Here is a 14,560-nt window from a genome sequence, read left to right on the forward strand (position 1 = left end):
TGTGCCGAAGACTAGGGACATTGCAAAAATAAGACAAATTTGTCGAGGGGAAGAAGACATTGGGTGATATGAATAAAAGACCAGCAAATGCTTTTACTTCAATTTTGTACAGAAAGGCCTAGTGTAAATGTACATGGAGTTTTAGATAAAAGCATTTGCTAGTCTTTATTCATATCACCCATTGTCAACAATTAAAGAGCAACAATAGACAAATTTGAATCACACGTTTTATTAGAAATGGCAGAACATGCTGGAATGTCTACAAGTCATTCAACTACATACATTCTCAGGACTACAAGCCACCTCGTGGAATAAGTGTCCAGCGTGATACTGTGAAAAAACCAGCAGCTCAGAAAACAGACGTGCACCAATCTACTCAACACAATTTGAAGGACAGATTTGACACACTTGAGCTGAAAAAATGTGTTTCTGTGGACGGATTATTTCACCAGCGACACAACAACAAACAGGTGAGCAAAATAATTGCATGAAATATACAAAGTGGAATCTGTGCTAAAACCGTTAAATAAACAGTAGATTTCTGGTAATCTACTGCAGTGCTAAAAATAACCTATCATATCACAGTCCTTCCATAATTATTGTCAAATACTATATAAATATGGTAAACTATTATAGATTTACTTCAAATCTTTCGGCCCACCAACTACATGTAATCTAAAACATTCGCACATGTACAAAAGTAGTGTTTACTCAGGATGAGTATTCCATTATGCAAATCTACAGTTGAGCTATTCATCCGAAGAGACTTCTATTGTGAACTGTTACCAAAATGGCCAACAGTTATAACCCTTTGGAGTTAAGATGTAAACATTCCTCTACTCTCATCAACATCTGTGATCCCGGGCTCTGTGCCCAGAGCAATAACTGAGCCCATAACATAACACTAGGTACCCGGATTAACAAATATGTAAACATGTATTACAGTCAACAAAATTCCTTTTTATACAACATACAGTTAAAATTTAACAAACCCATGATAAATATTTTGAATATTTGAAACATAATTGTTGCTCCATTTCATTATGCTATCATAAAGTGATAATAACTGTAAAGGTCTCACTGAGGATTTTCATGCATTTTGCAAAGATAGTTTACTACTCTCCTCAATTCAGGGACTTCCAAAAGGCGGAATACAGCGTTAGTTCCAGCTGTAAAGGCTAATCAGACTCTCATCTGCATTCAGCCAATCAGAAGGCTCTATTTTGGGGTTATTTCCAGTCCAATTTGCTTTTAGAAATTGACAAATTGTTGTTCCTTCATAGCCATCATAACTTTATGGTATAAGTCAACTCATGAGATACACAAATTCCATCCAACATTACAGGTCTGGAGACTAAGGTTTCTATTGGTGGGATTTTCCTGGGTTGAGTTGGACCCTGGAGGGTTAACATGATCTAGAAAATGTTCCAAACCTGAAAATAAGTCATGAAAATTACAAATAAATATATGATAGAGATCACTAAAAGTCAGAGTATAACTTTACCAGAATCAGAAAGCATGATCATGAACAAATGAGCCGTTTGAAGTGAATACTGACATCTTTCCTGGCCACTTTAGGCTTTTTTGCATGGATGGCCATTTTTCATGAGCTTCTTATATCACCAGTCTTGGACCAAGTTAATATAAGGCTCTAGCAAGAACAATCATCTTTAACATCAAGCCTTGGTGGGTATCTATGCATCTACTGTATCTATACCTTATGGGAGGGAGGGGGAATGTGACGGGTTACATACCGGATCTACGCAGTAAGTGAAGGATGTCCTCTACCTTTGCATTCAGGAAGGGAGCAGGTAATGCCGTTGGTTTACAAACTTCACTTCAACAAGGCAGGAATGGAATAGATTACCGTTAAGAAGCACACAACTTGAAATACCATTCATGCTTTTATAACGTTTGAAAATAGTCAGAGAAATTATTACAAACAGGTTTGAAAAGCAAGGGTTAATTGAAGAGTGTCTCAAAAATTGCCCCAAAACAAACAGCAGACAAGAATTTGTCACTTTTGTTATTCATGATTTTGGACGGCCAATGGGCCACTGATACAACCCAGAATGAGACGCTATAGAGATACTGGAGCATATTTTATGAGACACCCTGTACAGAATATTATTCTAACTATAGGAGTGACTTGCAAAAATAGGAGGAGCATAGGATATTACAAAGGAAGGGATATTTCAATATGGTTTCATCACCACAAAGATTATCAGTGACATTATCCAAAACTTGTTAACAGCATAAGGAGGTACAGCTAATGTTACATCGATTTAAAAGGAGTGGTATAAGTTGGAAAAATTACAGAATATCCTCTAAAGAAAGTCTCTGTCAATCTCCTGACAGACATGTATCCCTTGAGAAGTAAAATATTAAAAAATTTGCATGCAGAGGTTGTGAAGAATTACAGGTTATTTGGATACTACACAGCCATGGAGGTACGGGCAGGAATCATAGTTCACTGAAAACGCATTGCAGGCAACACTTTCTCGAGTATAAAGCCATCATGCAAAGAATTCATACCTGACGAATAAACCAGCAAGAACCTGTAAACTATGATCACATACCCTCCTCTGCCCATGTTGTTAATTTCGACTTGAACATATTCCCCACCTGAATCTCCTCCATTTTTGCCATTGGGCGTCCGCTACCCTTCGTCAGCCGGCGCAGCGGCTCGCCCGCTGCTTTTGCTTGCTTCTTTGCGACAATCGCCGGGATTGTCTGTTCGCGTTGTATACTCAGTGAGCGCTGCATATTGGCCGGTGCAGATATCGCCCGCGTGGCATTAGTGTTACGGTTGTTGTAGCGTCTGAGACCGAGGAAACTCTGGGTCGTTCCGGGTCTTGGTCCTGAAAAGTTGATTTTTAGAGATGAAAAATGGTTTGTGGCGCCATCTTGATATAGAGGATTGAATCACTCGAAATGTGGATGGTTCTATTGTCCAACTAATACTCCGCTTTATGGTGATTTTACACAGAAAATACAACATTTGAAAAAAATGTTATATTTCATCTGAAATCCAATGTCCAAGGTATCTAAAAGTACTTACTTTGCCAGAATAAGACAAAGCATGACCAAGAACAAGCCTTTAGAAGTGTAATACTGCCACGTTTTCCCAGCCATCTTAGGCGGTTTGTTTATTATGGTTTGGGAGATTCTAAATGGAGTAGGTGTTGACATGAGAGATAGACTGTACTTCCCACACTGCTCCCCATGAATACAGCAGTGACTTACAATTGACCAAAGCTTTCACAAAACGACATCTACATACTTGTAAGCTACCCAAAACAGAAACACAAAAAAAACTCCACAAAAACAAACTAACCCCAATGCCCAATTCAAAAACAGTAATACTATTCAAATTGAAATGCAATTGAGAAGATGTGAAGTGGTAGAAAGAGTGAGGAAATGGTTATTTTGATATCCAAGGTAAAATTGAAAGTTTAAGAGATAAAAGCCACAAATTCTAACTGTTATTATAAGTAGAGACTATTGAAGGCAGTACGCATTCAACAACCAACCATATCTGGGGCAACTCCCCGATGACAGCATTCAGTGTGTTTTGGGCGAAACTGAGTATGTGAGTGCAAGAGAACTTCAAGATTATGAGATGAGACTCAGATCCCTTCAAGAAAGACGACATGATGCCATTTCTAGATGGGAAAACTGCTGAAACAAAATGGCCACTATTAGCGTACCATGTATTAGAGCAACACTTGAGCAGCAGAGACAACAGAATCCTGAGCGGTTTAGAATGAGCTGTCCAAATTGGAAACAAGAAAACATGTCCCTTGGAATAAATTTGGCAATATTAAGTGCCAGCCGTCAAAAATTTTGTCCATACAATTTCAGTGTTGGGGCAACTCATATCCAATACATTCAGGACAAAGTATAACCTACCTCAACCCAAGCAGTTTCAGCCTGAGGACGAGGTTGGTTTTAAAAGGTGACACCAATGCCCAGAGAACATGCTGTAAGATTGAAATGGCGTAAAATGTTACCGAGCCAGCGGAATAGTTAGACAGGACGTTATGCGAGGCTTAGCTTGAGTCTTCTTAAGCGTAGTATAGGTTAGAGATCGTCTAACGCCTAGAATTAAACAAACAAACTGAAAGCTGACTGTGCAACATTGAATAACCCGTGACCTCAAATTATGTTATTGAAGAAACAGTGCAAACTGAGACAAACCAAAAGAGTAACTTGCTCTTTACTTTATAGAGAACTGAAAATTGATCTTTTTCAAGTTCCACACCAAAACTGTAGGTTAGACTCTTTTTAAACTGAGTATGTCCTCCCATCATAATGAATTTTAGTCACAGGAATATCAATGTCACCACAGAAGCAATCAGCAGAAAACTTTAAAATCCCGCAACCAATATATATACCGTCTGTGATTGGTGGAATTATGAGATCTAGTGAAAGAAAAGCAAAGCTGAACCATAGTCCCAACAATGATACAAAAAATATAGAATTAGAGTTAACATTGAGGCAGTGCATATCTATGTACATGGTGATGTTCCACTGAGCCAACAGCACAAGTCTGTCGGAATTGAATTCGATGGAAACAAATCTTAATTTGAGGTGCTCAATTTTCTGATTGCGCTGCTCATAAAAGTGAGCTCTTTATTTGATTTAAGACACACTAAGGTGCCAAAGTGCAATTGAAGGCTAATGATAGTGATACCAGTGTATTCAGAAGAGTAGTCTAACATACCTAGTTTCTTGATCGGTGGGTTCACAGGTGGCCCTCCATTTATCTCCAAGCTGAAATGGAAATGGGAACTTTCAGGGCTACCATATAAATACTTATTATGAGAAGAAACACATTTGAATATCGGGCAAGTTTTCTTCCTGCAATAGAACAGGTGCACTATTGTCCACAGGGATGTACATGTATGTACTCAGATCAGGTTATGGTCCAGTCGCTGGTCAGTGGTCACCAAAACAAGATGCAATGACTGAAACTGAAATCATACCTCTGCGATGGTAAACCAACAATCTTAGCTCGTCGGAAATCATCAGTAAACTCCGGGCTTATCTTCGCATTCTTCCCGATATTGTCCATCATCTGTTTATACAGTCCTGGTGTGTTACGACACCACACGAGTAACATCCGGGCAGCCGTACGATTAAACGACAGGTAACCAAGGGCAACAGCACACGCCCCACGTACAAGTTCGTTCTCAGACTTGAGCAAAGCGACGAGGACTTCTATTGACCCTGTCGTGATCATGGCATCGGGAATCCCGGCCCTGGTGTGAGCGAGACTGGACATGAGACTCGCTGCCAGGATCACAGCGTTGTCATCTTTTGAACTCAGAGTTTCCACCAGTGTCGTTACGCCGAGGGCGGTGAGGGAGACTTGATCTCGGTCAATGATCACACGTGCAAGCACGACAATCTGAAACAAAGAAAAACAAAGAATTATTATTGGCAGCTGGTCGTGGTGAAGACCTGATGGAACTGGCCAATGACAGAAGACAATGGCAAAGGTCTCTCCTGCTATTTATGGCTTAACCACCATGTTGCAGTCAAGTAAGTAGGAAGCACTTCCATTTCAGAGCAAGATAGTTTACCTTGACCTCTGACCTCACCTGAAATGCAGCACTACACTTATAGAAGTCATTGTCGCTGTCTATGAAGTCCTGGAACACTGAGTATTTGATACCACCCGCCTCCCGGATTGCGTACTGCTGTGGCGTGTTGTTGAAGGCAAAGATCGTCAGAGCTTTACCAGCTTTGAGCACAATGTCCTGAAAACAGAAACATCCAGAACTGAGAAGGGAGCTAAAAAATTGATGATGAATATTTCCTGTGACTGACTTGGTTGCACTCCCAACATTTGATAACATTGCAAGAAAGTTGCACCAGACATGACATGTAGTTGGCCTAACATAAACAAAAATGAGACATGCCACAGACATGACAAAGAAAACATACCTTGTCGGGCGACTTGAGCAAGTCCAACAGAATCTCAAACTGGAAATCGGTGTGTTCCTTCAGGCGTTCCTGGCTATCAGCGTTGCTGAGTACGAGACATCCTAAAGTACTCGCGACCTCGACTTGGATCTCAATGTTTGGTGGGTTGACAAGGAGCTGTACTAACGTAACCATGGCGTTTTCTTCTGTTATACGTCTCTGAGTGACTTTGTTGTTCCTGTGAGCAACACCTGAAAGTAGACCATGATGTTGTTTACCATTCTGCGCACAGTAAAATTTGGATGACTTTCACAAGAGGCATCAGGCTAGCAAAGCAGAGCAGTTCCCCTTAGGACAACTACTTACGAAGGTAATTTTGTTCACTTACCCACACAGAGTGTCCCTAATGTCCTGATCGCCATATGCAGCACCCGGGCTGATGCCTTTCCTGATCTGATGAGACGCACTAGAGGTTGGATGCCGCCTTCTTCCGATATCTTCTTCTGGTTATCTATGTTCTCCCTGCCAAGGGCAATCATCGCCATGCAACCTGATAAGATGGAGAAGTGGAAGAATTTACCAACGGTTCCCATCCCATATCAAAATCTGAATAGCTTGAGACCAAAATATAGCCATTTCACCAATCAGGGATCAAAATGATGTGATTACATTTTTAGTTTAACAATACGCACCAACATACTGAAGCTTCTCTGAGTTGATGAGAAGAATCTCAATGAGTTGTTGGATTCCGATCCTCTCTGCGATGTATTTCTGTCGTGTCGTCGTATGACCTGCCAGCGCCCACAGGGCAAGGGCGCCCTGCTCTCGTACCTCCACTGACCAAATCTTGAGTAACTTGATGAGAGCTTTCGGCGCGTCCAGGTCCAGGAATGCCTTCTGACTGTCCGCGTTGTCGTTTGCGAGGGCTTCCAGGGCACTCGCTGCTTTCACTTGGACAGTGACATTACGTCCTTTGATGAGATCGACGAGGGGCCTGAAAGAGGGAGGAAATTATTGAATGAATACTTCAGGCTTGGAGGAGGCAATCTATAAGGACGGGGGCACCACCAACTGCCTGACATGAAACAATGATGAAGCACAGGACATGACACAACGATTTGATTCAGATGATCAAGAGTGACAAGTTCAGTCACATTTCAATCAACCAGCTTCCTGATCATGTAAATTTTAACCTGATAACACTTACTTGACAGCACCCTCTCCAACCACGGCATCTTGGTTGTCACGGTGACCCTTAGAAACAGCAGCAAGAGCAGCCGCCGCTGCTGCCTGTAACATGTCTGAACTGATGGTCAAGAACTCGACAAGTGGTTCCAAGCCTCCATTCACTGCAACCTCCGTTTGATTCGACTGATTGTTGTCGCAGAGGACGCGAATTGCGTTGACAGCATTTACCAACACGTCCTCCAGCTCCGAGTCCAAGAGATTCACCAACGGTGGGATGCCGCCAATTCCTGCTATAGCCGTCTGATTATTATCAACGCACGCCAAATCTGCCAAGACAATGGCAGCACGTGATTGGATGTCATCGACAGGTGATGCTAACAGCTGGATCAGGATTGGCCCTGCATCTGCTTTGGTCAGCGACTGGCGGACAGGAGCATGCTCCGAGATGTTACAGAGGACAGATGCAGCAACGGATTGTAGCTCCTCGTTATCAATCTTGAGTAGGTCGACGAGAGCTGGGACCCCATCTGCTTCCAAGATGTAGGTCCAGTGATCATCCTCAGATGTTGACAGAACTTCAAGGCACTTGACGGCACTATCCTTCTTCCGGAGATCCTTATCCCTCATCATACCTGAAGATAAAGGGATTCGATTAATACAATAGTTAACGAGATTAGTTAAAGATTTGTAAAAAAAACTTTATTGTCATTTTCATCTGGTAGGATAGTTTTTCCCAAGTCACTTGTAGCTGTTTTGCCAACTCAGTTGAAATATCGAGGACATAACCTACCCACTAACAACTTCCAAACATGAACATCTGGGTGATTCCATTTGATGAAGTATTCCAGCACATTCGTATGGAACCGCAGCGCCGCCAGATGGACCATGTTGTTACCGCCGTCGTCCTTGCGCGTGATCCCAGCACCTAATTCAATGAGACATTTGACGGCACTCAGGGCCCCAGAACTGGCTGCCAGAAGGAGAGGGGTGGAGTGCATACTGGAAGACGAAAGATAAAATATAAAAGACACCTGCTCAAGTCAGTTAGAGAAGGAAGCATGGTGGCACAGTTGAAGTCTCTGACTTGTGATTGGAAAGTCATGGGTTCAAGGCTCAGCCTGTGCCACTTGGAACCTCAAACTTGCCTGAAATGAAGCATACGACAGTAAGCATGCTCCTTGGTTTCAACAGAATGGTTCCTGGATTAATAGACTGGGCAATGAATGTAAGGTACTTGGAGACAGTTTGAGAAAATCAACTGCCTCGTCAAGAATAATACATCAAGACTTACTCGCTTCTTGTTTGTAGCTCAAGCAATGTGTCGTGTTTGTGCACCAGCAGTTTGATGACTGGCTCGTGGTCGAAGAAAGCGGCATGGTGGATGGGGGCCCAGCCTTCTCGGTCCGCTGCCAGGATGTTCGCACAGTTAGCAAGGAGGCAGGCAACCGCGTCAAGAGATCCGCAGCGACATGAAAGATGGAGGGCGGTGGGACCTGCAACATTAATCAGGTGGTTTCATATTATATAGTTGGAGCCAGGACAGATTCCCAGCATGTAATTGCTGAACGACATCAGGAATGATGTAACATCAAACATGATATCTATATTTTCTTCCAGTGAGATATTTATCAACATTTATAATCCAACACATCAACAAATTTTTTCAAAGTCCTTTACCTGTGGAAGCTACCTCATGCCACATGACACCTTATCAATGAATCTCACTTACCAAGATTTTTATAAGAAAATAATCTACAAACTTAAAACCCAAAAAATTTTGCACTGCTAATTCAGAGGTGGAAAATAAAACGTCGAACACTTCGTAGAAAGTATACATACACGTTGGGTGATATGAATAAAGACTAGCAAATGCTTTTACTCCGGTTTTGTACAGGAAGGCCTAGTGTAAATGTACATGGAGATTTAGATAAAAGCATTTGCTAGTCTTTATTCACATCACCCATTGACTTGGACATGAACATGATATTTATATAGCTGCATCTTCATCAATAACCATTCATTTTATGCAGAAGTGAAAGTGTATCGTGGTCATGCAAACATGTCATTCTGTGAATTTGGTAGTTTGTTTGGTGGAGACTATGAAGTCTCGAACATGAACACAAGGTGTGTCTTTGACATAGTTTCCATGCATTTTGTACAGAGATCAAAGTGTTTTGTGGCCATGCAACAAGTCTTAGAGTGAATTTCGTTGAAATTTGGAGTGTTTGAGCGGAGTTTTTGTGCTGTGTTTTGACACATGGAAGTCTGTGTTTTCCTTTGAAAATGTGTTTCTTATTTACAAGGAAGTCCATCTTCACCTTCTGCAGCAACAAATCGAAGACAAGGATATTTTCAAGAGATAGAGTGCATGTAGAAATCATCTATTAACAAGAAACAATGCAGGACCATCTCATGATATTATCATTGTTTTGATAAACAGTGATGTTTGGACGTTCCACAAAGGGCAGACGCAAGGTAACAGGGATCAACCTTCAACACTGAGCAGACGTTCAAAAATGGACAAACAGTGAGGCTAGCTACCAACATGTATGACAATTTTCTAGTTGTTTTGAAAACTGAGAGCTATTTATGAGATGGTCCCTACATTCAAGTTGCCATGGCGATCAAAACGCCATTATTCACACGAACATACATACCATTTAAAATCTCTTGACCTTTTGCTTGAATTATCAAATTATAATGATCATTGTTTGAACACATTATCTTTAACTGAAATGCTCAAATATTATCAACAATAATAGAAATATTTGGTTTGAAAATGATAGTTTGGGGTCCAAACCACACCAGCTAGAAGGGGATATTTCTAAAATGTTAGGACAATGGTATATTCTCTGTCCATCCTCCAATAACAAGGTCTGTAATTTCAACTTTACTTAGGCCTACCCACCTGTTGCCTGTAAGCTATGTCGCCGCACATTGACGTCGATCCCCTGGAGAATGAGCGTCGTGATAATCTGCGGCCGATTCCACATCGATGCATAGTGTATCAGTGACATTCCGACTTCGTCTTGTTTGGATAGTCGCGAGGCTGGACACTTGCGGCAAAGCGTCATGAACATCGCTGTGAGGCCTCGCTGGGAGGCTGCCTTCAATCCGTTGGGCAGTGTCTGCAATTGAGTCAATTTAGGATTAGATTTTGCATAATATTTCTAATAGCCTCCGTGTATTGTTACAGATCAACCGACTAAAACTTTTAAAAAAATTTAAAAAATCTTCAAAGTGAGTAGATCGATTGGCAAAATCTTTCACTTTAGGAAGCACAGACTACAAATTCCAACCCAAAGTACGAAAGTAAATCACAAAACTTCCCGAGAGAAAAAATGTCATCAGTGGAGAAGGAAGATACTCATACCGAACAACAGTATTCATACCAAGCATCTAGTACCACTACATCACAGTCACTCAGACAACTGACTGCCACCACCTGCACAAATCTGAGCAAACGACCATGTAAACTTCAATACATCACAACAATAGGCAGTTTCATCAACAGGCAAGGCCCGACTGACACAAATTGTGAGTTAGGGCATTTTTCAAAATGTATTGACATGACCACAGAAATATCTCAAAAAGTACCTGGGTGATGGTAAGGTGGTACAATGATAGCCCACATACAGCACTATGTACATTCATATACTGTGCAGAAGGCTATAGTAAATTGTACCACTTTACCTTACCAGCTTTGTCAGGATTAATTTTCCCCCTCAACCCGTCTGAACCCTTGCCTGCGGACAATCACAATAGCATATTTCACATGATACAGACCATATCAAACGTGGTTTCCTCCTGAAAAACCATGGTAATTCATGACATGATATATAAGCATTTCAGACTTCCAAATGGGCTACCACAGGATTTCCCTTACTGCAATGTTTTCTAAACAGAAGGTACATTTGCATTGGTTGAGACGAGTTCTTTGATGGCGAAAGACATCTATGATCTTACACTGCACAATGCTCCCTTGAATGCATGTCCTTGCATCATTGTACAGCACTCCACATCTGAATGATCAAATCGAGAGTAATGAAAGTTAAGTGCCTACCCCATGGAGACAAACCTACCTTATATTTGATAGCCTTTTTGTAACCAAAGTACTTCTTGAACTGTTCATGAGTATGAATATCAGAGAGCGGCAGCCGTTTGGGTTTGAGTTTCGCGATTTCCTCCGCCATGATTTGCACCCACTTCGGCTTCTGAGGGACTTGTGGGTAATACGTCTCGAATTCGAGAGCAAAAACGGTGTAGCTGCGAATGAAAGAAGATGCACGTACTGAACAAATGAAAATTTCACGATAAAAGAAAACATTTGTGCAGATAAACCATAACATCAATTAGTATAATTCAATCTATTATAGGTTGTGGGTGTTACAGCAAGTTGTTTTTTACACTACAGGCCTTTCAATTACATGGAGACGTCTACACCCTGTATTTTTTTAGCCTATTTTGGGGACATGTTTTTTTTCTTTTTAGCTTAATTTGGGGACGTTTCGTTGTGCCAATTTGCCTGAACATCGACGTCCTTATTGACTGACATTATCACATGCACCTGAAAACTCATAATTTTAGGATGAAAAGTATCAAATTAGGCCATTAAGGATGAGATTTGGTCATTTAAGGTGTCAAAAAACGCTTCAGGGGGTCAAATTACCCCTTAAAAAAAAAAAAAAAAATTTTTTTTTTTCTATTTTGGGGACATTTCAGGGCCTAATTTGGGGACATGCCAAACTTCCTCCACCGTATAGCGATGTGAAAATGATGTAATTGAAAGGCCTGTAACTACTACAGTACTCACTTTTTGCCATCGAACTCAAACGAGGGCAAATGATAGGATTCCTGTAGAGGCAGATCTGGCTGGAGATACTTGGAATTGGCACGGGACGCTTCTAATGTTATCGTCTCGTACTCCTCCAGGATGGAAGTGGAGGGAGTGGTCGGCACTGGCGTCTCGTGATCAATCACAATACCTGGTTGTCAACAAAGAAGAATTTTATAAAGTCGACCAACCAGGAATCAAACCTTGGACCTCTGGGGAGACTAGTCATCAATGCTTTCATTGCCCCACTTAACAGGATAGAGTTATTGGGCTGCAGATTGTACAGTTGTTTACATAATTGTCTTTGTGTATCACTAATAGAGAGCGCCAACTTCGGTTATTGGCCAAAATATAGTGACCGATCTTTACTCAGGAACGTTGCATTGTCAACACAAAGATCATCAACAGCGTAGCTCTAAGCTGACATGCCACTGTGGATATATATTTCATTCAAGAAGGACTAGCATACAGCTTACCCCCATGCAGGTGAAAGTATTGTCCATGAAACCCAAAGTTTTTACACTTGAAGTCTGATCCCAGGATGAGTGGGGGGTACTCCCTCTCCGTGCGGATTTCATCACCTAGAAGAGAAGACACATAATTACCAGCAGTCAATTCAATAATTTGTGTATGAAGTGGTCCACTATGAAGTCCAACCAGACTACACATACTGTTATTTGCACTGATCTTTGCTCTCAGTGAAAAGGTAAACAATTATAAGAGATACGCACAACGATAAATGGCAAATTGACATGGTACTTTTGAATATCTCACTAACTAAACACAACTAAAGACATAGGTATAGAGTCACATCATTTCTGTTCTTTGAGCAAGCAATCATTAGCAGGTTTTCCAGTTCATATCAACGCCAAACATTTCTTAGTAAATATTCGCCTACTAATAGTAGGCCCCCTAATGATGCCCAAGAATTTTAAAACAAAAACTCACCAACAAGCGGCGGTAACAACTGATTCAACTCCGGTACTTTCATTTTCTTCCTCATCGCAACTAAAAACGGCACCAAAAAACTAATCAACTTGAGTAATCCGATTTGTCGGCGCACTTCCACTTTATTCGTGAGGGATTCCTTGACTAATGTCTGATGCATCTGAAGCCGAGCATTCAGACGCTCGTAACCGTGCTGGTCCAGTTTATCCTCCAGGATATGAACCACACTACTAACCAACCAATCAGGATCCAGTACGAATAAGTTGTGGTGTAGCTGCACAGTTTTTTGAAATGCCGTAATCTGCATCGAGAGGTCCTCCACACGTGACATGAAGAATCGACGCTCTTCCGCCATTTCAATGTCACCTGGTTGTTCTTCGGGGAGTTTATCGTAGACGTCTGCATAATCTGGATCTTTTGTGATGTCCAGCATGCCTGAAAAATTGAAAGAGATAAACGGGTCATTAAGATCATAATCCAATCAGTGACAAAATGAAATCCAAGGGTTATTTTGATAGACTCATACATTTGACCAAAACACATCAATGAGTTTGTGATTAGACCTATAAAACCCTCAAAGAGGTGCCTCAAAGTAATTTTAAGACAGTCCCTTACCTGCACTTGTAAATTCTGTAATCAGAGGTTTTTTCGTCTCCGGCTTCCCATTCGAATTCACATCTAGATTTGAGCGCCATCTTTCAGTAAACTTAGTCCTTTTTTCCTTTGGGAAATATGCACCATGCCATAGGGCTTTCATCATGTAGTCTATATTGGACAAAACCTGGCCGACTTTAGTGTCAAGGTATGCAGGCGGAAGCTGAATGCTCGTACTCTGATCAAAGTTTGCTTCCAAAGCGACTGTCGGCAACTGATTCAAAGAATAAATCCCGATTGTCAATTCACGGATAATTTGATGAATTTCACGTAAATCTAAAGCAGCGACGTCAGGGTCCTCTGGAACCATGAAGACACAGCTGTTTTGCGCTATCGGTGGCATAGCACTTATGAGTCCACTAGGGGGCTCTGTAGGTAGTTTGAAGTCATCCGTTGAGAGCATCCAATGGGAGGATGAATACGCAAGAAGCTCCTGGCATTCATAGCGTTCGTAACGCTCGAAGTACCCAATGGCATTCCTGGCGGCTATGTTGGAGGAGATGTCTTCTTTCTCCGATGGTGTTTCAGTGTGCCGGACACCAGGCTGTGGGGTGGACATTGTGGCGCGTTGTCTGTTATCTCATCTGTAAGAATGAAAGAAGGCTATCAGATATTGCATTAAGACAGAATGGCTATTCATCATCATCTTACGAGTTTGTTTTGAGTTAGTTATTGCGGTTGGCAATATAAAAAGAAACCAAGCAGAGATTTTTCCCCATCTAAGGCATCTATATATAGGTCTAGCCTACATTGTCATTAGTCATCAGTCACAAATGACATCATATTCATTATGTAATGCCTTTGATGCATTGGATGGTCTGATGATTTCTTACCCTGAAGCAAAAGGTTGGATTAAGTAGTAACATGGTTTCCGGCTTGATGTTAGAGGTAACGTTATTTGCAATAAATCATCTTCAAATACGGGTTTTTATCGTTCAACATGTTCAGAAAAATGATTTGTGTATAGATCTCCATGTTGACAGAATCCCATACAGATGATGTTTC

At 41.3% G+C, this 14,560-nt stretch overlaps 1 protein-coding gene across 2 annotated transcripts; it reads right to left on the minus strand.

Moving 5' to 3' along the window:
• Nucleotides 1-219: 219 nt before the first annotated feature.
• On the minus strand, nucleotides 220-14,535 carry LOC135500264 (ankyrin and armadillo repeat-containing protein-like). 2 transcript variants are annotated; one of them, XM_064791611.1, is made up of 19 exons: nucleotides 14,389-14,535; nucleotides 13,517-14,139; nucleotides 12,902-13,336; nucleotides 12,430-12,534; nucleotides 11,933-12,104; nucleotides 11,202-11,385; nucleotides 10,028-10,247; nucleotides 8,411-8,612; nucleotides 7,910-8,118; nucleotides 7,139-7,751; nucleotides 6,624-6,925; nucleotides 6,320-6,481; nucleotides 5,953-6,182; nucleotides 5,607-5,765; nucleotides 4,989-5,413; nucleotides 4,727-4,776; nucleotides 4,398-4,424; nucleotides 2,626-2,861; nucleotides 220-1,433 (listed from the first exon to the last, which is right to left on the minus strand). In XM_064791611.1, exons 2-19 carry the CDS (start codon nucleotides 14,112-14,114, stop codon nucleotides 1,416-1,418), a joined length of 4,347 nt encoding a protein of 1,448 aa, XP_064647681.1. In that variant the 5' UTR covers nucleotides 14,115-14,139; nucleotides 14,389-14,535; the 3' UTR covers nucleotides 220-1,415. The 2 variants fall into 2 exon arrangements, with proteins under 2 accessions (XP_064647681.1, XP_064647682.1); XM_064791612.1 differs by lacking the exon at nucleotides 4,398-4,424.
• Between the last annotated feature and the right edge of the window lie 25 nt (nucleotides 14,536-14,560).

The sequence above is a fragment of the Lineus longissimus genome, chromosome 16, assembly GCF_910592395.1.
Source record: "Lineus longissimus chromosome 16, tnLinLong1.2, whole genome shotgun sequence".
In the NCBI taxonomy this organism is placed as follows: domain Eukaryota; kingdom Metazoa; phylum Nemertea; class Pilidiophora; order Heteronemertea; family Lineidae; genus Lineus; species Lineus longissimus.